This window comes from Trachurus trachurus, assembly GCF_905171665.1.
Source record: "Trachurus trachurus genome assembly, chromosome: 3".
NCBI classification, from domain to species: Eukaryota; Metazoa; Chordata; class Actinopteri; order Carangiformes; family Carangidae; genus Trachurus; species Trachurus trachurus.
The window spans coordinates 17,553,092-17,574,845 of NC_139893.1; the positions used below are offsets into that span (position 1 = coordinate 17,553,092).

The 21,754-nt window shown below is 41.2% G+C and overlaps 2 protein-coding genes across 8 annotated transcripts in view; both read left to right on the top strand.

The window, feature by feature from the left end:
- Positions 1–303: 303 nt before the first annotated feature.
- Positions 304–13,756, top strand: sppl2a (signal peptide peptidase like 2A). Of its 3 annotated transcripts, XM_083999310.1 has the most exons (17): positions 304–509; positions 1,476–1,586; positions 1,710–1,892; positions 2,291–2,380; positions 2,480–2,613; positions 5,950–6,104; positions 6,199–6,295; positions 6,691–6,792; positions 7,220–7,301; positions 7,500–7,574; positions 7,854–7,910; positions 8,378–8,431; positions 10,429–10,528; positions 10,944–11,024; positions 11,317–11,477; positions 12,512–12,545; positions 13,252–13,756. In XM_083999310.1, exons 1-17 carry the CDS (start codon positions 456–458, stop codon positions 13,290–13,292), a joined length of 1,611 nt encoding a protein of 536 aa, XP_083855436.1. In that variant the 5' UTR covers positions 304–455; the 3' UTR covers positions 13,293–13,756. The 3 variants fall into 3 exon arrangements, with proteins under 3 accessions (XP_083855436.1, XP_083855437.1, XP_083855438.1); XM_083999311.1 differs by lacking the exon at positions 12,512–12,545; XM_083999312.1 differs by lacking the exon at positions 8,378–8,431.
- A 1,504-nt stretch (positions 13,757–15,260) lies between these two features.
- Positions 15,261–21,754, top strand: part of trpm7 (transient receptor potential cation channel, subfamily M, member 7) — a 37,438-nt gene continuing 30,944 nt past the window's right edge. For all 5 annotated transcript variants that reach the window (XM_083999250.1, XM_083999252.1, XM_083999251.1 and 2 more), the window contains exon 1: positions 15,261–15,545. In XM_083999250.1, coding sequence (XP_083855376.1) covers positions 15,543–15,545 — 3 coding nt within the window. In that variant the 5' untranslated portion in view covers positions 15,261–15,542. The remainder of the gene's footprint in view (positions 15,546–21,754) is intronic.

Genomic DNA, 21,754 nt, shown 5'->3' on the forward strand with positions numbered 1-21,754 from the left:
TACTTTCACCTTGCATGGTGCAGCTCTGTTACAAGTTTTACTAGGTCACATACAACACAAAGACTGACACACTTATTTCTTGAAAATTGCTTGTTTTTGAAACAGGCACCACTCTCCACTGCATGCATTTTCACATTGTTGGTGTGTGTGTGTGTGTGTGTGTGTGTGTGTGTGTGTGTGTGTGTGTGTGTGTGTGTGTGTGTGTGTGTGTGTGTGTGTGTGTGTGTGTGTGTGTGTGTGTGTGTGTGTGCCGCGCGTGCTGAGACGCTGCGAGGTGAAACAGAAACGCGTCACAAAGAGTCACGAGCCAACACAGGAAGTCCCCGCCTCCCTTTGCCAACAATATGCTATGAAGACACGACAAACTTAGCGGAGACAGAAAGTGTTTTTGTGCCAAATAGAAGTGCATTGATGTTAATGCCCCCCGCCGCAGTGAAAAGGCCTAAGTTAACACGATGGGAGGAAACGTTGGAGTCGTTATTTTATCCCTCATTTTCGCGGTGTCACAGGTGAGTTGGTCAACGAAAACAGAAACTGGATGTGTTATTGTAGCGACAGGCTGACTGCACTGTCGAAAGCCGTGTGAGTTTACTAGTGGTCGTGTTATTTCAGTACATATTGTTGTTAATACACTGAGTCAGTGTGTGTTATCATGAGAAGAACCGTGTTGACCGATGTACAACTAGACAAATGGCTGCTGCTACTGTCAGCGTGCTAATGCTAGCTGCTAGCTAATGCTGGTTCATCATCAAATGAGCTTTTGAACTGTTGCCACCGTGTTGTTTGTTTACCTGAAGGTATTAGGATGGTGGGTGAGTGGGTCAAACTAAAGTTTAACAACACGCGCAAATCGTTAAAACCGACTTCGACGTCCTATTGTATCGATAAGGAAGTGTCCATGACCTACTTGTATCAAAGATATTCATCGGCCAATAAAAAAGGGTGTGTTGATTTATTGATGCGTGATTGCTCACACTAAACTTAACTAAACTAAAGCGATTAAAAAGCGATAGGCAGAGAAAAGCCTACTGTAGAGCTTAGAGATGTGTTTAAGTCGGTCTGATCTGTTTTTCACCACAGGAGGTCCAGATTTGTTCATTTGCAAGTTAAACAACATTAAGTAAATGGCTCTTTGGATGTAAAGCAGTCTGTTTATTTCAATGTAGTCATAATGATGCAGAAACAAATGCGGAACTTTTTTGCTTGAGGGACATTTAAATATATACTAGCTTTTTGTAAAGCTCATTGACAGTAGTTCCTAAAACAACAGGTGCAATGATATAATTTAAATGGTTTTTAGATATGTACAGCACCAAATACATGTCTTCTTGGATACAGAACATGTCAGGGGTATTAAGGGCTATATTACCTGTTCACTACATTAGTTCTTGAGTTTAGATGATATTCTTTAATGGATTAAAAAGAAGGCTAGAACGTAGGCTTTAAATAATGTATTTTGTTTCCTTACTGTACAGATAAACTGCCAAGAAGCAATTCTGCACATTTCCGGTGTCAGTGCAGTGAGGGAGTACTGCATCGTCCACAATCACTCCTGGACACCGCTGTCCGAATCACTTGATAATGCTGTAAGTTGTCCATGCTTTTTTTTTTTTATGTTGGATTAAACCTCATTCCCAAAGTTATGATGGGTAGGTGGACATAAACTTGTCCTTGCAGTGATGAATCAATTATATTTTTTACTTTTCCAGACGCAGTACACACTGGTGAACATGACTTCCTCTGCGCTGTGTAGCAGTGGAGGGTTCGGTCCAGATGCGCTAAAAGGCAAAGCGGTAGTGGTGATGAGGGGGGAATGTGATTTCAGTCAGAAAGCTATCGTTGCTCAGAGCCTCGGAGCTACAGCTTTACTTATCGCCAGCAACACAACTTTGGTAAGGGACCTGCATCCACCTGTATTCTGTTGGGATTTATCACAAAGTAATGTGATTTGACATTTCTCCTAAGTTTTAAATGTGTTTTAAAGTACTATCCAACCCCATATGGGAGCCATTGTCTTTTTTTATTGTGTGTATTTGTCTGAAGTCAATCTTATGATCGCATATCAGTGCACTGACATTACAGTGTAGATGCATGTTCGAGAAAAGGGGAAGTGACGTAGTGGTGGTTTGGAACATGGGGGATTTCCATCTAAATATAGACACTTAAACTGACACATAACATGACACGAATCTCACTGGTTTTCTTCAATTTAACCAACTATATTCATCATTATATATCATTTTTTACAAATTGACTAGCATTGACTAGACTTTACTACTCTGCTTTTCAGATCACTCCATCAGCCAATGACTCCCAGTACCAAAAGGTCAAAATCCAACTGGCCCTCATGAGGTACAGAGACTTCTTGGAAGCACAGCAGGTCAGACAGACTTTTTTTGGGGTGCTGTTGTATTTGGTTCAGTCATCACTCCTCCCTTTTGTTGAGGTTAATCTAATCAGTCTTTGTGTTTGTCTTCAGGAGTTTGGTGATGGGATGCAGGTGAAGATGTATGCTCCTCCTCGCGTAAAGATTGATCCAAGCATTGCGGTCATCCTGCTGATTTCCATTGTCACGGTTGCCCTGGGTGGATACTGGAGTGGGGCATGTGAGAGGTGAGATATTTCAGCTACACATGCAGAGCTGTAGGCTTTATGCTTTGAAATATCAAGACTATAGCAAATAGTAGTATCAAAGTTACTTTCTTTTTCTGTTAGGAACTTCGTTGCAAAACAACCTCAGTGCAGGTGCGGACATAGGCAATGCAAGGCAATTTTATTTGTATATAGCCCATTTTTACAAACAGTTTGAGGAAAAACTCGGTTTATAACATAGAATATGCGAAACATGAAAATGTTACATACACAACACAATGACCACCACACATCCCTAACAATAGCAACACAGACACACATGTCATGCCACACATAAACACGAATATCCATAAAATGGGGGGTTAAAAACAACAATAGTAAAGAAGGAAAAAAAAGTTATAAACAGGTTAGTTGAGAGTGTTATGGCAGGAGTTAGATGTTGAGAAGTCGAACAGGGGTGGGAATGAAACTGGATGATGCCCTTTTTGTCCGAGTGGGAGTGATCTGTATCTGCATGCTGATGGTAAAAGACAGTAGTTACTGTGTAGTGTGTGTATGTGTTGTGTCTGTTGCAAGCTGTGTACCTTTTCTCTTGACTCGTGTGTTGTAGATGTTAATGAGGGATTCTTGATTATTTTGTTTAGGCTGTTACAGTGGGAGATGCTGAGTGAACCAAACCAGGCTATTATGTTGAATGTGAGGATGGATTCGATGAAGCATTTGTAGAAAGCAGTGAGGAATGTTTGATGAACCTGAAGTTTGCGAAGATTACGGAGGAAAAAAAGGCGTTGCTGACATTTAGAGAAAAGGTGTTTGCTGTGGAGATGAAATGTGAGTTCGTAATCAATTATTGTACCAAGGTATTTGTTTCATTGTTGACAGAGTGTGGATATGGTGGAGTGTCCATATGGAAATCAATGACCATTTCTTTCGTTTTCAAAACGTTTAGGTCTAGGCATTGTCTCTACACCACAAGGCAAAGGTGTCCAGTTCAGTTTGTAAAAGTCCATCTGTGTTGGTGGTGTTCATGACAACAGTACCGTCTGAGTATTTGATGTATGTCATTCCCGGGATTGAGCTTCTGCAGTGGTCGGTGTACAGTGTGGAGAGTAATGGAGAGATCACAGAGTCTTGTGGGGATCCTGTGGAAATTGTATATTGTATATTGGATTATTCTTAGTCTTACTTGGCTTCTTCAGAAAGCTTCTTCACAGTTTGTTAATTCATCAAGCATGAAAAGCAAACAGTCAGGTTTTCCAGGTTTTTAACATGTAATTATACCTGCAGCATGGGATATCTGTTCAAACAGGTGGCTGTTCTGTATCTAGGCATATCCACTTTCAATTTCAAGTTAAAACTTTATTGTCACAAAACAGGCCAAAACAGCACTACTGTACAACGATGACAGGCAGAAACATCAAAGCCACAATCAAATCTATGCAAAAGAAACGCTTGTCACATTGCAATGGCAACAGTTCTGCCATCACCGTAGATAAAAATGAACAACTTGAACTTTTCCCTGCATTAAGAACGGTGACAGCCGTGCGGGTGAATGAGTGTTTGTATCTGTTGGTCTTGCCCGATGGAAACCTGAAACATATACCAGAAGGGAGGAACTGAAACTCCTGATGAATTTGCCCTTTTCACCACCTGACTGTACTGTTGTACAAGTCAGACAAAAGGTTCACAAAAGGTTTCCTAACTTCACATTACATCAGTGTTTACACTGAGCTTGTGAGCAGAAGAATCTGAGGACATGTAAGACAGTGCAGACACCGCTTATTATTATTATTATTATTATTATTATTATTATTATTATTATTATTATTATTATTATTATTATTATTATCATTGTAGGTAAAAGGTAAACTTTCCTATTTACTGACAGGGTGTGATGAGTTTGTCGGGTGTAAAGTGTAGAGTGAAGTGTAAGAGATCGGGAGATAACAGGGTCGGTGTCGGAGACTCGGAGTGCAGGGCAGGACAAGGAGTGGGCAGTGATGGGGATGGTATTCACTCATTCTGAGACCTGGAATAATTGTGTATTTCAGATTATATTCATTCGTCAAGTTTGGTTGTGTTGTACAATGCGACACTGTTCTATGTCACTGTTTGTCTATTTATTGTTGTTGTGTTAGTTGCACTGTCACTGCAAATCAAATTTCCCCTGGAGGGACGATAAAGCTCTGAACTGAACTGAACTGAACTGAACTAATAACAAAAACATTAGGATAGAGTGTGTCTTTCTTCTAGCAGAATTTTGGAAGAATAACACCAACAAAACACAATAGGGGACGGGGAAAATATTCAATTGTTATATAGTTATAGAGGTATAGTTGTTGGGTTGTCTGTCTGTCTGTATGTGCTATTTTTTTGGACATGACATCTCAGGAATGCTTTGGTGAACCACAAATGGGACTGTAGGATTAACTGATTCAAATTTGTAGGTCAAAGGTCAAAGGCTTCAGACTTATTAACCTCACAAAACGTGGTTTGGGCCTTGTGAACGCAACATCTCAAACTCCTCGAGGGAATCCCTTGAAAAATTCACAAACTGGTCAGGCTTTTGTGGTCAAAGGGTCAAGGAACAGGATCATGGTGATGTCAGAAAGCATTTATTATCCATTACTCAACACTTCACAGGAATTATGACAACATTTCACACAACTGGTTAATATTTTTATATGACCCTGGATAAACTGGGATGTTATGTGTTTTTTTTTCCCCCATTGTATCTTCTGAGGCTTTTCTGTAGTTTATTTTTGTCCTTTCGGCAATTTACCTGGTTTCATGTGACTTCCTTAAAACTGTTGGCTGGAGCCAGTTGAAGGCACAGTACACGTGCACATGGGTGTAAATAAATGAATGAATGTACCACCTCGGCCTCATTTTGAGCCGTTTAAATGCCTGACAGTTCATTTTTTGTGATCAATTATTTATGGATGTATGGACCATTTAACAACCAGACATAATAAACACAATTTCCTTTTTTTTTTTTGGTGTACATAAAATGCACAGCATAGATAACTAAAACAAACAAACAACAACAACAACAACAAAACAATCCCACCCCCCACCCCTCCTCTCCTCGGACCAACAATAAGTGAAGATTAGATATTAGTATACCATGCCAAAAAACAAAACAGAAAACAAGGAGACCAACGTTATTGAAAATGGGAGAAAACAGATTCCATTTCTTGTTGATTTTGCATATCTTTTCCATCGATCTCCATGTTATCATATGGTGCGAGATAATTGACCCAAACCGTGCCTTGGTTAGTGGTTATATTAGAGAACAGAAGATCTTTTAGCTCTAAGGGGTGCCTGACAGTTCATATGTTTTTCTGTTTGTTGCAGAGAGCGGTTGGATAGAGGTGTGGTCGGGCAAGGAGGGGGTGAAAGTAAACCAGACAGTGGAGAGCTTTTCCTGTACTCTCCTCTCAAAGTGATCATCTTTGTGGCCCTGATGTGTGGGATGCTGGTCCTCATGTACTACTTCTACAGTGTCCTTGGTGGGTTGGAACAAAATAACAGCTGCTGTCTATTCAAAGAAATAATCTTATCCACTGTTTTGTTGATTTGATGTTTGAGTTTTTTCTTCCCCAGTTTACATCATTATTGCTATATTCTGCCTGGCATCTGCCTCTGCACTGTTCAGCTGTCTTGATGCAGTGATGGATAAAATTGGCTGCGGCACTGTTAAGTATGAACAACCTTCTTTTCAACAAAGATCATATACACACAACACACACATATATGGACTCATATTGCAGAATAATACAGAAAGGAGACCCACAGATAATGTTTCCATTTAACAAACATGAATAGGCATGTTTCTACCCTGCTTAGCATTATTGAATATATAAATGTTTTCCTCTTTCCCTGGTTTCTCCACACATACAGCTAGCTACAGTAACCATTTCCCCTACAAAACAAGACAGACATTGTGGTCACAGTGGAAGATGTGAAACCTTGTACTGTTTCCTGTTGTCTTCTCTCTACTCCCCAAGTGTCTGTCTCTGAATCACACTCTGGCAGACAAGCCCCGGCTGCTGAAAGCCTTTGTTTATTTGAACACGTGTCTCTGTCTTTGTCTAGCTTCTCCGTCAGAAACTGGAACTTCTCAGTGAGGTCTTTAATTTTGGCTGCGGTGTGCATCAGCATCGCTGTGGTCTGGGGAGTCTACAGAAACGAGGACAGGTACTGTGGGCTGGGCTCACACGTAACACACAGTCACTATTTCTCTGTCTACCTCACACACTCGGCCAAACCTGTGCCACCACAAGGAACTGCAGCAAAGTAGGAAATAATCTGCTAAACATGCACCATCACAATGGTAGCTCTCAAGTAGAGCACACAATTATATTTTTAACTTCCTGCTTTGGTGTTTTGTTAAAAATAAAAGTAAAAGTTCCTTTAATAGTTAAGAATATTCTCAGCATCACTGCCACTAGAGATTGCCTGTGTTACTCCCATGATCTTTTCCAAACCACATAGTGTCAAGATTTGCCTTATTGGGGTAATGTTTTTCTGCTGCATCCCTAGTTAAGGCTAGATTGCTCGAATTAAAGTTGAAACACATGTTCAGGTTAAAACACAAGGGTAAAAAAGCTTGTTGTGCTTTTAGATGGATCTGGATCTTGCAGGACCTCCTCGGTGTTGCTTTCTGCCTCAACTTCATGAAGACCATTTCTCTGTCCAACTTCAAGGTTCCGCTTTCATCGTTTCTTGATCTTTTTTATATTTAATGATATCTGCCTTTCATATGTCACACAATGTCCAGTTGTCCCAGAAGAATCTTTGCATCACACATTGTCATTTAGTGTAATTGGAAATAATGTACAGTATTTTCAGTTTTGTGAGCCGTGGAACCAGTGTCTGATTTCTTTCTCTGTATTATATTGTAGATCTGTGTGATTCTGCTGACCCTCCTCCTTGTGTACGACGTCTTCTTTGTTTTCATCACTCCTTTCTTCACCAAGGTATGAGTATATTTAGTTTTTCTCCATGGTCTCAGAGCTGCAACAATAGATGAAGCATTTACACATACTACACACTGTTACTGATTTTAAATGGCAATAGCATTTTCCTCCTTTCCTCCTTCCTTCGTATTTCCTACTTATACGTACAGTATGTTCAACTCTTGTTTTTTTTCCCCGCTCCAAACATTAAAAGTCTTTTGGCATACATTAAACATTTTCCACTATTCGGATGTTCTTAATGTAATGTGAATCTTTGAGTTGCTGCTCTTCTTTCAACAGAATGGGGTTAGTATCATGGTTCAGGTTGCCCTGGGCCCAGATGCATCTGCTGAGAAGGTAAGCCATCTTGCATTGCTTCCCCTTACAGGGGAACTCCACCAACTTGTCTTTCAAGGCATTTTCTAAACTATCAGAGTCCACAGTCATTCTTTTCATTAATTTCATGAGTTTTAAGATTAGGTATGGGTTATGGGAAAAATAAGCTTTTTATTTTGTTCTTCTAGCTCGAGACAGTAAAAAGTGTAAACTATTTGCTTATTTGGGAGATTGAATGCTAAAGCCTCACTTTGTGAATAAATGAATTGGAGCAGTAAATTTGTGCACAAGAGGAGCAGTCTGTAGGAATTTTTCATTTCCTGCATGAAGAACAAGTTTAAGGTTTAGGCTTGGTGGAATTCCCCATCAAGCTTGTCCCAGCTTTATTAACATAATGGCTGATCTGCTCTGTTTGTTGTTGATGCCCTGAGGGGATTGATAGACTGCTTGACTAACTGTGCGCTGGGGTTGGGTGGGCTCTGTCGTAGACACAAGGTAACATGGTGGAGATCCCTGCTGAGCCCCAGCCGCCGTATGAGAAAGTAAGGCTTGACTTGTTACCCATCCACTCCTTCATTTAATGCTCTGTGCTGAGGTGGGGGGAGGGCCATGGGTTGTAGATGTTTTGGTCTTCTCCTGGGCAGATTACTTCTTTCATTAAGGTTCTGCAGTTGATAAATATGTGATGAAGGAAGTACGAAAGTTTCATATTCACATTTACAGAGCCGAGTGACAAATTTAAGGGGTTACAGTAAGTGTTGGGCCACCAGAACCGCCTCATGCACCTTGGCATTGGCAAGTCTCTGAACTCAACTGGGAGGTGATTGGCCTATTTTCTTAAAGATGCTCCTTCTTGTGATGTCTTGCTGGTGATGGTGGGAGAGCACTGTCTAACATGTCAGTCCAAAATCCCCCATGGGTGTTAAAATGAGTTGAGATCTGGTGACTGGAGATCATAGCATATGATTCACATCATTTTCATACTCCTCAAAACGCTACGTTGCACCTCGCAGCGCCATGTGGATGGGGACATCGTGATCCTACAGGAGACCACCAACATCAGGATAGAAATGTTTGATCACAGTATCAGTCAGAACTTTGCATTGTTTTGCAGTGACCCCCCTCCCCCAGAGGGTTTCACACTACAAGTCATAATTGTCCATTCCCTGCCATCAGGGGTAACTTGGGGTTCAGTGTTTTACTAAATAGACACTTCACTTTGACCACAGCACAGTTCCTATTGAAACACGGTCATCTGAGCAGTCTTTGTCACTGAGGCTCCTCCCTCCTTCAATAGTGTGTGAGTCATTTCTGGATAAGCAGGGTTTTCCCAGGATTCTTTCTGTAAGATTTCAGGTTCTCAGTTTTTGTCTGGAAAATTATAGATAAGAAGAAACCATGTAATTAATTATTACCAAGCAATGTCCATTCTATGTTCAGTTTAAACAAAAAAGGAAGTTTATTTAACAAAAAACAAGCAAGCAACAAAGAACAAAAGACATTCCTCTGTTCCTCTCCCGCTCTGGTAAAAAAAAAACATCAGCCCACACAGGTGCATTCTGGTCCCTCACCAGTGCCCTACATGTATCTTTTGGTGCTCACAATGAAATAAACACACAAATGATAAACAATAAAACATCTAAACTAAACAAATAAACAAACAGAATACTAGCAAGATCTAATCATAATGAAATCAAATAAATCGATTCCGAATAATCAAATCTAAATACTAATTAAACTAAATTAAACAATACTAAATACTAACAATAAATAAATACTAGCTTCAACTGTTTGTACATGTTTGATTTTTGCAAACTGTCTCAACTAAACAGGAGATTTACATGTGTGGTGATAGTCGTCCTATTTCATGTTGTAATATTCGTGATAACAGCCATAGATAACATAGACCACACAGCAGTGGCTCCCAACCTTTTCCAACTCATGGCCAGTGTGGAAAAACTAAAACATGTTGGCAGCACACTTCTAACATTGACATTTTTAAAATTAACTTAATACAGTTACAACATGCTGTACATAAATAAAAAGAAAACAAAGCGATAGGAGGGTGGGCAAAGTGTCACTTAGCAGGGCAAATATAACGGGGAGAACTACAAATACAGACATCAAAATAATAAAGCCAATCGTTGACAAAAGAAAATAAAGACTAAAGTAAAAACCAAGGATAAGAGCATTGATATTAAGAATTAAAAGCGTTATGCAAATATGTTTTCAGAGGCTGTTTCAACAGAAGCAGCATTAAGCATGCCAGGCCTCACCACTGCCCCTTTCACCAAAGTTGCTTTGGTTTTTTTGTTGTTTTTTTAATGATTTGTCGGGCTGTTCACTATTTCTTTATACGTTCAGAGGCAGCATAGCTAAATATGTATCTACCACAAAACAGACGAACAGTTGACCACAGCTTTAAGAAGTGGATCTGAAGTTAGAGAGATTTTCAGGCAGACTTGGTCACCGTAACACAAAATACCACTCACATAGTTCTGCCATCACACACAACGTCTAAAGTCTTTTATTTTCTCAGCTGCCAGTGGTGATGCGTGTCCCGCGACTCTTGGCCTGGGCTCAGAACCTGTGTGGGATGCAGTTCTCCATCCTCGGTTATGGAGACATCATTATTCCAGGTGAGGTTAAGGTGTCATCAGTACAATAACAATATATCAACATGTTACAGCCTTTAGGTGGGGGGAAGGAAAAAACACACATGCTTTTTACAATTAATCCCAAATGAAACTTTCATTATTTCATTATCAAAAGTGTTAATAATCTTTATCCACTTGGAATTATCTTTACATATCAGGATGTATGGCAACCTTTTCTTCTCTCCTCTGTTTTTGTGGAGAATTCCTGTATACACTTTATTCTTAACACTCCTCACACTGTATGTGTTTATTTGCATTGATTTAAATATGTTGATAAACTGTTTGTGTCTCAGTTTAGACATGAAGAGGTTTGTCTATGAGAGCAGTCTGACTAGGTAAACCAAATATTGGTAGTGAGATGTGTGACTCATCCTCTGCATTTGTTTCGGTCCAACAGGTCTCCTTGTGGCCTACTGCAGCAGGTTTGACGTTTGGATCAACAGTAGCAAGAAGATCTACTTTGTCAGCTGCTGCATAGGTACCACTAACCCGTTATTGTCTTGATTCTGGACATACCTCCATATCATTTTAGATGTAATTCACTTACATTACCATGTATTTTCTCGTGTTACACTTGCACTGTGATGATGGAGTGTCCATGTAAAATCTTTAGTAAAATTCTGCACTGAAATTTGCTTTTTAACAAACAAGGTTGCTCACTGATATATATATCATATATATTATTACTGGATTCAAGTTCTGATTGTTTATCTGTGGCTCTGAATGATAAGTTTAGCTTCTTTACTCTGTTTCTCTCTTATTCGCTGTAGCTTATTTCCTGGGAATGATCGTGACATTTGTTGCGATGCTGCTGTCAGGAATGGGTCAGCCTGCTCTCCTCTACCTGGTGCCCTTCACCGTAGTAACTTCTGCGGTGGTGGCTGGGTGCCGGGGAGAGATGAAGCAGTTCTGGACAGGAACCACTTACGAGGTGAGTGAATCAAATGCCTTTGGCACAGGGGGTGGTGCTTAATGGCTATAATGAAAGTTACTCAGGTTTCAAAGTGTTTTTATTGTGTTTCTTGAGGAATTAAATTGCTTTCTAAATGTGTCACAAGGTTTTCCCTCAAGTTGCTGGAAACCAAAGTCAACACATCGATTTTTCAAAGGCAAAAGACACCGAGGCTTATTCCCAAGGCATATGCTCATTGTTATTCACTTGGAGAATACTGTAATATTTACTAATATGAACAGGGCTTACATGGCTTTAATACCAAGCTGCCTGTGCATAACAGCAAAAAAATGCATCTCACAAAAGCGCTGCAGGATTTGCTGCATCTTCCTTTGTAACTACAAAGTCGCTGCAGTGCTATTAACTAAACTTAACTTTTCTGTATGCAGACCTTCTACACAGTAGTACTTTCTGCCAATTACAGCTACATGGCTTGTGTTATCTCCAGTTTGCCAACACGCTGTCTTGTCACGCAGCTTATCACACTAGACACCTGAGGCTCTGACGTGAAAAGAAAATAACACAAAAGAAAAAATAACTTGGTGGCCTCAAGGGGGTGATATTCAGACAGGTTGTTTTCACTGTTGTTTGCCCTGATGTTGAAAAAATTGTGTGAACTCAGTTGTGACTAATGTTTGTATCTATGTAAGGGTTAAACCCGAATGCTGCTCTTATTTGCTGCATGGCCTAAATAAGAGCAACATATTAAAGAGAGATTTGATGATCTTTAATAATAATCACTTGGCTCCCTATACTGAGTTATGATTGGCCACGGAGAGTCACATGTGTATTATAGTGACCAACATGTGGAATATAGTGGTAAACACTATTCCAGTTGATTATGCTTCCTTTGAAGAATACAGAACCTGCATCATACGTAAGGTACATCATAAACTTATAAGGTCAATGATGTATGACCATGGTTTTATCTCACAAACAACAAAAAGAGAGAGATGGGGGGGGGTGGAAAGCAGGGAAGGGATACATTTCTGACCTGCCTTCGTCTTCACCAGGTCTTGGACTCATCCAGGGAACCTCTGTTGCCAGGTGTGCTTCCCACCAACCCAGACCTCTCCCCTGCATCTTTCCTACCATTTTATAGCATTGCTTACTGTGTTGCCTATATTGTCCTCTTACCAGCTTCGTCTTCTTTTTTTTTATACCCCTTTTCTTTTCTTTTGACATTTTAACTCCTAATTTCCAGGGTCAGAGTGATTTAAAATGCAAAGAGCTTGGAGGAAGGTTGGACAGTACAGGCTATTGCATCAACTGATCACTAGGTGTCTCTAGTTGATTGACAAAAACCTTCAAAATCTGTCTGTAGCGGTTGACAGCCTCACTCCACAGTGGACTTGTGTTCAAGCTGTTGCCCTGGAATACCACTAACTTCTTTCTTTAATTTCTGCAGTTTTGTTTTATTTGCAGCTTGATTTTGCATTTTTCTCCACTCATCTGTCTTTTCCAATCATCAGGAATCAGTACCCTCACTGCTCCATTCTTCATGCAGTTCCCAAGGTGTTCATGTGGCATGTTGTCGCTTGCAGTTAACCAGTGAGAGCTGTGGCATGGATAAGCTGTCTCTGTGGTTTTGTGTTGGTAGACTTTACGTATGCTCATCTGCTGTTGCACATGCGGTCGCACTACAACCCAAGATCTCCTCCAAGTGACTGTCTGTCTTTGTCATTGGGATTCAGTGAACTGAAACTAATAAAACAGAAGAATTATTAACTTTTCTCTCCCTTTTCTCTTTTAGAGGGAAGAACTGAACGACCCGTAGGAGGAGAGAGATGCTGACTTGCAGTGTAGCGTACGAACCCGACTGCTGGATACTTTTTTAAATATATTTTAATATCACATTTGCCAAGCAAGGGAACATATGTTATTAATTGACAGGTTTCTTAAAACATTTTGGTTTCATTTTGACTGCTGAGAGTTGTTAGACAGTTTAATAAATATGTAAATGGCAAAAAAGTGACGTTTAAAGTGATTTAGAGGCTTGTTGAGTGCCTGAATTGTCTGTTGAGTTCATGTTCATAAAACTAATGACTTTGCCTTTGTGATGATTGCATACAACAAAATGAGAAAGCACTTTATAATATTTAGCCTGACAGTTGTTTTCATCGGGGCGGAGTGGGGTATTGGTTACTTGTAGTTAAAATATGATACATTTTGATAACTGTTTTGGGGTTTCTCTGTAATCTGTTTGTATGATGTGATTTCTTTCATTGCTTTATATTAAATGAACAACTTCTATTTAATGCTCTTGTTTGTGTCTTCTTCCTCTCTTGTTGACGCTTCCCCATTGATAGTACAGTTAATATAACACCACCTCCCTGGACAAAGGAGAAGCCATCTTCTCTATTTGGGGAAAAATACATTTTGTAAATGCAGAACAACCCAGTATGAACAGGACTTTAATGCAGCAATCATACCTTGGAGAGTTCAGTGAGGTTTTGGTTTGCAGAAGTTTTACATTGAGTTACTTTTTCAATCTTGTGCCACCATTAAATTTCAGTTGAATAGTCAGTAATGTCCTGAATTCTTTATCAGTCTGAAAATAACTGGACTTCATTTTTCTCAATAAGCATGACGAATGCAGCTATTAAACAGCTTTGATTAATGCATAATTTAACTGATCATCTTCATAGGATATACTATGTGCTGTTTTTCCCCTCACCCTAAGTCATCACATGTTAGAAACACAAGGATAAAAATTTGTTTAAATGTATATTGATCCACATGTGCTGCAAACCTTGTTCAGCTTTTCCTAAAAATGATCCAGGACAGCAGATTTAGAGAAGCATAAGATTTGGAGGAGGTGACAACCGCATAGTTCTTATAAATCTATAATGCATTACCCCAATAGGTGTCTATTATGAGAGTTGTTCTGTAGGCTTTGGTCATTATAGTGTACAGAGCACCTGTATGATCTGACAGCGTGTTAACTCTCGGTCTGACTGGTAGTGTTGTAGTAACCTACTGGAGACCACTTTTTCAAGGTCTTGCTCAGTCTTGTCTCGGTTGAGTTACTTTTAGGATTATTTCTCAAGACCAGTCAAGACCACAGCTGCAGTGACATCTTTTTGTTAACCACAAATGGTTCTCTCTGTCACTCACTCACTTTGGTTTATGAAATGTAATTCAATTACTTTAAGAAAATTGTTCTACAAAAGTATCTGCTTGTGTAACCATGTGAAAAACTTGGCTGAACCAGTGTCAAAACAAAAGTGGGAGAGACTTTAGCAGGTAGCCTACTGTGCTGTTGTGTTCTATTAAACTTTCAATTAAAAATGGTAGGCCTAGTATAGATTTTATATACAATTATCTTTTCTTTTTAGCTGAGGAATAATGTAAACATCAAGTCACATGATTATTATGAATACTGGTAGGCTACTGAGTATTGGCCTTGGCTCAGACTCGGACTTGGTCTCGACCCCCCTGGTCTCGGTATGCTCTGGTCTTGGTCTTGACTTGATCTTGACTTGGATCTTGCTCTGGTCTTGGTCTTGGTCTCTCAACGCCCCCAAAGTCTTGGTCTTGGTCTGCTCTTGTCTTGGTCTTGACTCAGTCTACCCTTCAAGGTCTTGGTTTTGTCTTGGTCTTGACTTGGTCTCGACCCCCTCAAAGTCTTGGTTTTGTTGGTCTTGACCCCCTCAAAGTCCTGGTCCTGGTCTTGACTCGGTCTCGGATTAGGTGGTCTTTCTATCTCGACTAGGAGGACAGGGCAGCGCTGCTCATCGGCTGTCTCTGTCTCTGTCTCTGTCTCTCTCTGTGTTTATCAGGAGGTCAAACAAAGCGCACATGTGGCCGGTGGCTCCGCCTCGGTCATGTGACGGTGTTGCAGGCTGACTCAGCCGGCTCGTCATGCAGCGTCAGTCTCGAGTCGCACAATTATGAAAAAGCAACCTTCCGTTGGAGCTGCAGCCGAAGCGGATCTCTCCAACGTCGTTCACCGGGCTTTCCTTCCAAGGCTAACCGAGAGCACCGCCAATAGATGGATAAAAGCCACGACACAGCTCTTCCTCAGTCTCAACGGTGAAGAGGATGGTATGTGCTCCTCTCCCCGGCACCGGGCCGCTTTGATCGCCTCTTGGCTTTTTAAAGTCCGCTTAAATTGTGCGCTCAGGACCGTCGTCGTGACTGATCGCGGTGTTTGAGTGGCAGGTTTCCCCTCCACCACCGTGCATGCTGCTGCTGCTGCTGCTGCTGCTGCCTCCTGCCGCCTGTCATGCACCCAGCCGAGCCGAGCTCCCGCTGGCCGCCGCGGTTGCTTTGCTTTGCTTTGCTACAGTGCTTGCTGTGTTTTATGTTTGCTGACTGTCTGCCCGTCCGGCTCGGACACCATGAGCAGAGTTTACACTGTGACACAGCGTCTGGCGAGAAATCCCCAAAAATCACACACGGGCGTAACGTTAGCAGGCTAGGTAGCTAGCTCGCTAGCGCTAAATGCTAGGTACTTCGCCAAAGCTAACTAGCTCCGCCAGCTGCGGTGGGTCGGTGGGTCTGTGGGTCGGTGGGTCTGTGGGTATGCAGGCAGCCGGCTGGAGCTACAAGAAGACCCAGCTGAGACCGTGTGTGTCCTCTACGGTGCTCGGCACATAAAATACTGCGTTTACAGAGCCGCTGGCACTTGTTAGTTAGTTTTCACGGTTGTGCCAGCTGTCTCAGATGTCGAGACAAGACACGCTGTCATTGCCAGTAACAAGTCAATGCCACCTTGAGCGGCTGCCAGGTCCGGCTGAACTGGACGCTTTGTGTCCCGCCAGCATCGGGCGGCGGTGGTGGGGGTTATCTGATGTTGAGTGGTGCGTTTATTATCTCAGACTTTGTGGAGCATCTGTGCGCCCACTCACGACTCTTGGCTGTTTGGTGAGATTCAGGCCTGTAGCAGCAGCAGCAGCAGACACACTGTCCAGGGTTTGTCTCACTCTCTCATCCTCAGTGTTTTTAACAGAACTTGTAATTTTTCCTCTTCGTGACAACCACGGCCTCCTCCTCCTCCTTCCTCCTCCTTTTTTCCACATGAACTGTCTGTGTCTTCCCCCTTAAAACAGATGAACAACAAGTCCAGGGTGGATGCAAGTAGAATATGACATGTCAGAACTGACCACACAGTGTTGTTTAGTTATCATGACAGTATCATCTAATGTACAACATGGATAACATTCACTATTGTCGTATATTTGGACCAGTATCATAGTAATAACATGTGTATTACTGTCTGGTCCTCAGAAATATATCCCCCACCTTGATTCTCATCATGTCACATAATGCCATAGGTCGGTCATGTTCATTCATTGCATCTAATCTCCCACTGTGGTTTCATGCAGTTTGAGATTTCACAGCAGTGTCGCAAATGTCTCACTGTAGACAAATTATCATCATGACACCCTCCCACTTAAATTCGGCTAATGAAAAGACACAGGCAGACAGTGTCCAAATGTGAAAACAAGTAATTATTAATCCGCAAATGTATGTCATGGCTTGTAAAATAAGGAGGATATCTAATCTCCCCCTTTAAGATATTGATTTATGGATGTGTTTATTTATATATCTGTGCTCTATTGTGCTTGTGCTATTCAGTGGGAATCCAGAGCAGCAGGAGGCTGCTTTTTTTTTTTTTTTTTTTGCCTCCGTGCAGAACTGTCTTATTTCCCACAGTGCTGGGCTGAGCTGGTCACATGCCCCAGCTTACCCCTGGATGAGGAACACTGTTAATGTCAGACTACTCTGCAAAATGTGAATTGAAGCAGGCTCATCAGAGTCGTCAGTATGATTTGTATCACCAGTTGGTAACAGAGCTCTGTCTCTATTATTGCAAGTCACAGCCTCTTATGTAATGGTCAATGGCTGAACTAGTCATCAGTCTGGGCTTTAGTGCTCTGAGAAAACGGTCTTGCATCACTTTGTTGTGCTCCAGAATAGACTCTAGCACTACGCAAGTGTGTGTGTGTGGTTGTGTTTATTTTGTTATTTGTGTGTGTTAGTGTGCACGCGTGTGTGTGTAAGTGCTTGCGTGTTACAGCCTGTGGCAGAGTGACTGTGGCATGCCCCTTTGAGCTCTGTTATCTCCCGCTCTAATCCACTTGTACCAAACGCACAAGCCCATTTGAAGATGACAGATAAAAGTTTTTCCAGTAGCCCTGGTCTGGGTTAATAAAAATAAAAAAAGTCACAGCTTTAGTTTATCAATTTTTTTTGTCATTTTTTTTATGAATGGAGCTGACCCACTCTCTGCAGAGCTGCTACTGGTGGTCAAGCCTGCACCTGACATCATGGGCCTCTGAAATACCCGCAGAACAATGGAGGAAATATCACCTTAGCATATCACATCTTTCTGTATGCAAAGAGAAATACAAATACTTTTAAAATAGTCCCTATTTATTGTAGAGTTTTTTATCAACAATAGTTTGGCCTTGACCCTGCTGCTGTCTCCTAATGCTTGACAAAACGATGAGTTTTCACAGCCTCACAAAACCGTGAGTGCCAGATGTTGGGAAAGAGTCATCACATGCTTTACATTACTGGGTTATATGGTTGCTTGGAGGGAGGACTCGGGGTGGCATGCCAGCATGGTGTCAGCCCATGCTGTGCAGGCTTTCAGAGCTTGTCCTGGGGGGCATAAGTGTGAGAGCAGGAGTGATCATACTTTGGTCTCATGACTCTATGAACTGACTGTATGAGTCTTATCTGAAGGCTATAATCAATTATTTTCCTTTATTTAGTATTTTTTAAAGGCGTACATATTGTAGCATCTAAGATGGGCCAATGAATCCAAAGTAATGACACTTGTAATGTCTGTGTATGTGTGTGATATTCTCTCTTTTCCGGGGCTTATTTTGACCCTACATAACCCCATTGAGATTTTGTTATCTATTTATGTATTTAGTATACCAAGGAATTTAATAAGGGTGCTGTTGCTTTGTTACACTCAGGTTACCAACCCCAGGAGTTGTGACTCATGCTCTAAAAGCTCAGATGGATCTGTATTGTAAAGACTTCACAGTAATCTTGTGGAAATTTATTTGATCATTGGGATTACATTTATGATTGTCCTGTCACTGTGTAGTGGTAAATCATACCTAATAGACAACCTTTGCCCGCCTCAGAAGTGTAGGCACATGTGATTACATCAAACATTTTGTTTTGATCTGTCTTATCCTTAGCAGTTTGTGTAAAAGGTGTCAAATGTGCATCGTCATTCACTTGTTTTATTGGATGATTTTGCTGTATAATTTTTTTATTCTATACAATGTCCACTAAAGCAAATTTAAGAGATCCAAAAAAATACTATTAGAATTGCTTCGAGTGTTGAGATCCCCCAAAGGACGCTGTAATTGAGCAGGGCACTTTTTTGGGACCCTTTGTTGTTCTGTGTCATTCAATTTAGTAATCTGCTGATTATTTTTTAAATTAATTGTTTGGTCCTAAAAGGTTCTAAAAGCTCAGTCTTCAAATGTCTTCACATTAATACTGGCAAATGAGGCAAATAAAATTGTAACAATTTTTATGATTGTATATTAATTGCTGCCAATTAACCTCTGCCATTTGACTCATTGATAAATTAACATATCTTTTCTTGAGTGCATTTCCAAAACAGATGATATCTGTGTCTATATTCAGGAATTTTAGTCTTTCTGGAGGCACAACTACAAGTGTGTGGTACGACTGCAGCCCCCCTGTGATGTGACTTGATCCAAAGAGAAACAGCAGTGAGGAATTAAGGTTATGGCATGGAAAAATCTCACGGCAGGAGCCTTAGCTCACTGTAGCGTGGAGGATGCCCCAGTTCTCCCTCTGTCCCTTTGACTAGAACTGTATACCAGCAGCTCACTTGTAATTATTGTATAACGTGGCATAGTCGGAATGAAATCAAAAAAATGAGGTGAGACCTGATTTATATGTTCAACTGAAATGTTATTTCCATCTCTCATTACACAGAGTTGAAGCTTTTTGAAGCTGAATCATATCCAGAGCACTTTGATCCCAATTTGCTTAGATAAATGGAAAAAATAGATAAACAGCAAAAAATATTATTTTTCTCTTTGTGCTTATTCACTGAGAAACTCTCCTCTGTTTGGATACCGCTCACACTAAAGTGCTGACCCCATAACCTCCACTCGTTCTAATGGGTAATAGAATTGCCAAGCCAGATGTTATCTCACCCCATGTTACGTCAGGCGGGGCCAGTGGAACGATGGGTCGACCGGCCAACCTTGTTATATTGTTGGGAAAAAGAAGAGAGTGGAAGGAAGAGCTCAGTTAGCAACAAGGTTTCTGAGTTCACCGCGTACACGTGTTTTTGTGCGCTGGAAGCCGACTGTAGGAAGAAGAGGCGACAGTTTATAATCAAATTTGCATCACCCCATTATAAACACATGCAATTCCACCAACACATGTTGACACACACACTATGCTTATCCATAGCATCTGATATCGTCAAAATGAATAAGATGGAAAGCTTCTGGGTTAAATTTCCTACAGGAACATAGTAATTATAAAAGCTGGAGCACAGAGAAAGAAGCCAGAGAGGAAGAGGGAGGGAGTGAGGAAGTGGGAGAGTGACTGACTGAATTTGCGTGTGTGTGTGTGTGTGTGTGTGTGTGTGTGTGTGTGTGTGTGTGTGTGTGTGTGTGTGGCAGGGGCTCTGAAGTGCTCAAGTCTTTTGTTGCCTGACATTCTCAGGTACCATGGTTACAGTTTCGCAGAGCACAGTCCTGCTTTATCTGCCTCATTAACACTTTGTTGGGTCAAGACGACAGCAACGTTTTTGTTGGATGCATTCCTCCACAAAGCGTATTGAGAGAGACCTGCCTCAGGTCAAAGGGTGTGTGCCTCACACCTGTCTCTGCTCCAGCGGACATGAATCTCCGTGCCGTGAATTCGACATCACTAGAAACTGGTTTGTTGCCAAGAGGGCACCAAGAGTCAGTGACCTGCTGCACATTATCAGGGCAGCACATGATGATATCATTACACCAGCAGCATAACTCATAATTCAGGCAGTGGAGGTGGTGTGCGGTAGAGTAGGAAATCATTAAAACTTTCTACAGCTCTATCTGTAATTATTACCAAAAAAAAAAGCACTTAAAGAGGAACCATGTAGAGCTGCCCGATTGTGGGGAAAAATGTGAATGAAGATTTTTTTTTTTTTTTGCTTAGAATTGAGATCACGATTCTCTGGCTTTTTTTTTTTTTTTTTTACAATTTTTTTCTGATAGGGGGCTGACACAGGCCATGGCAGGACCCTAGGTATTCTGACAGCAAGTGAATCTAAGGTGTTTTCACACAAGCAGTGTTCAGGTCGGCCCAGCTGAACTTTGAGCCCGAGTGCGGTGCGTTTGGGTCAGTGAACTCTACAGTCCCTCTCAGGTGCGCGTCCGTTTGTTATGTGAACACGGCTGGACCTTGATCATGGATGTATTATATTAATCGATCCCACTAAATCATGTGATGTAAAGGTGCTTTGTCACAGGTTGAAGGAAACACCAGTGCAGCGTTTGGGGCTTGTGAAACTTGTAGAGGAAAACAGGAGCGTTTGTTTGTGATGCAGCTCGTGAAATAAAATGCAGAATAATCGTTGCCATTCAGAAAAGAGATCGCATGTAGATGTCTGTGCATCGAGATCGCGATTTTTTTAACGATTTATCGTGCAGCCCTAGAACCATGCAAGATTTGCACCTTGATTAAACAGCTTCAGAGTAATTGTGATGGTGAAATTACTTTTTACAGGGAGAATGGAGGCTCCGACCCGGTGTCTCAGATCTCGTCTCGCAAGAAACATGGACTGCTCTACGACACTACAACACAAACAAGTCCCGTAATCTGTTATCTCTTGTTAATGTTACCCACCTCGGTAGACATTGCTCCACGGATTGCCTTTTCATTGAAAACAAATACACATGGCTCAGGGGGGAGGGAGGAGGTATAGTTATGTGTTTTTTACAACAGTGAAAATATGCACTCCGAAACTGTAGGAGGAGCTCCTTAGAGGAAAATGCAACGGAAACCGTGAAAAAGCGACCGACTCGCTCGTTCCCCTTTGTCAGTCGTTGCTAATTTGGACATCAAATTCAACCCTACCGATTGATGTTATTAGGTACAGCTGTATTTACCCTGTCCCACTTTACACACATGTTTATGTTTTAGTGTTGAATGTTTTGGTCGTGTAATGTATAAGAAATTAATTTTGATGTACAGTTTTGTACTTGGGGGGAAATATTTCTGAACAAGCCAGGTAGAAGACAAGATGACTA

Bases quoted from the DNA above. Each gene is read 5' to 3' on its own strand.
- sppl2a (XM_083999310.1), top strand. From the start codon at position 456: ATGGGAGGAAACGTTGGAGTCGTTATTTTATCCCTCATTTTCGCGGTG. The intron at 7,575-7,853 runs GTATGAGTATAT...TTCTTTCAACAG, and splicing joins TCACTCCTTTCTTCACCAAG to AATGGGGTTAGTATCATGGT. The intron at 11,478-12,511 runs GTGAGTGAATCA...CGTCTTCACCAG, and splicing joins GGACAGGAACCACTTACGAG to GTCTTGGACTCATCCAGGGA.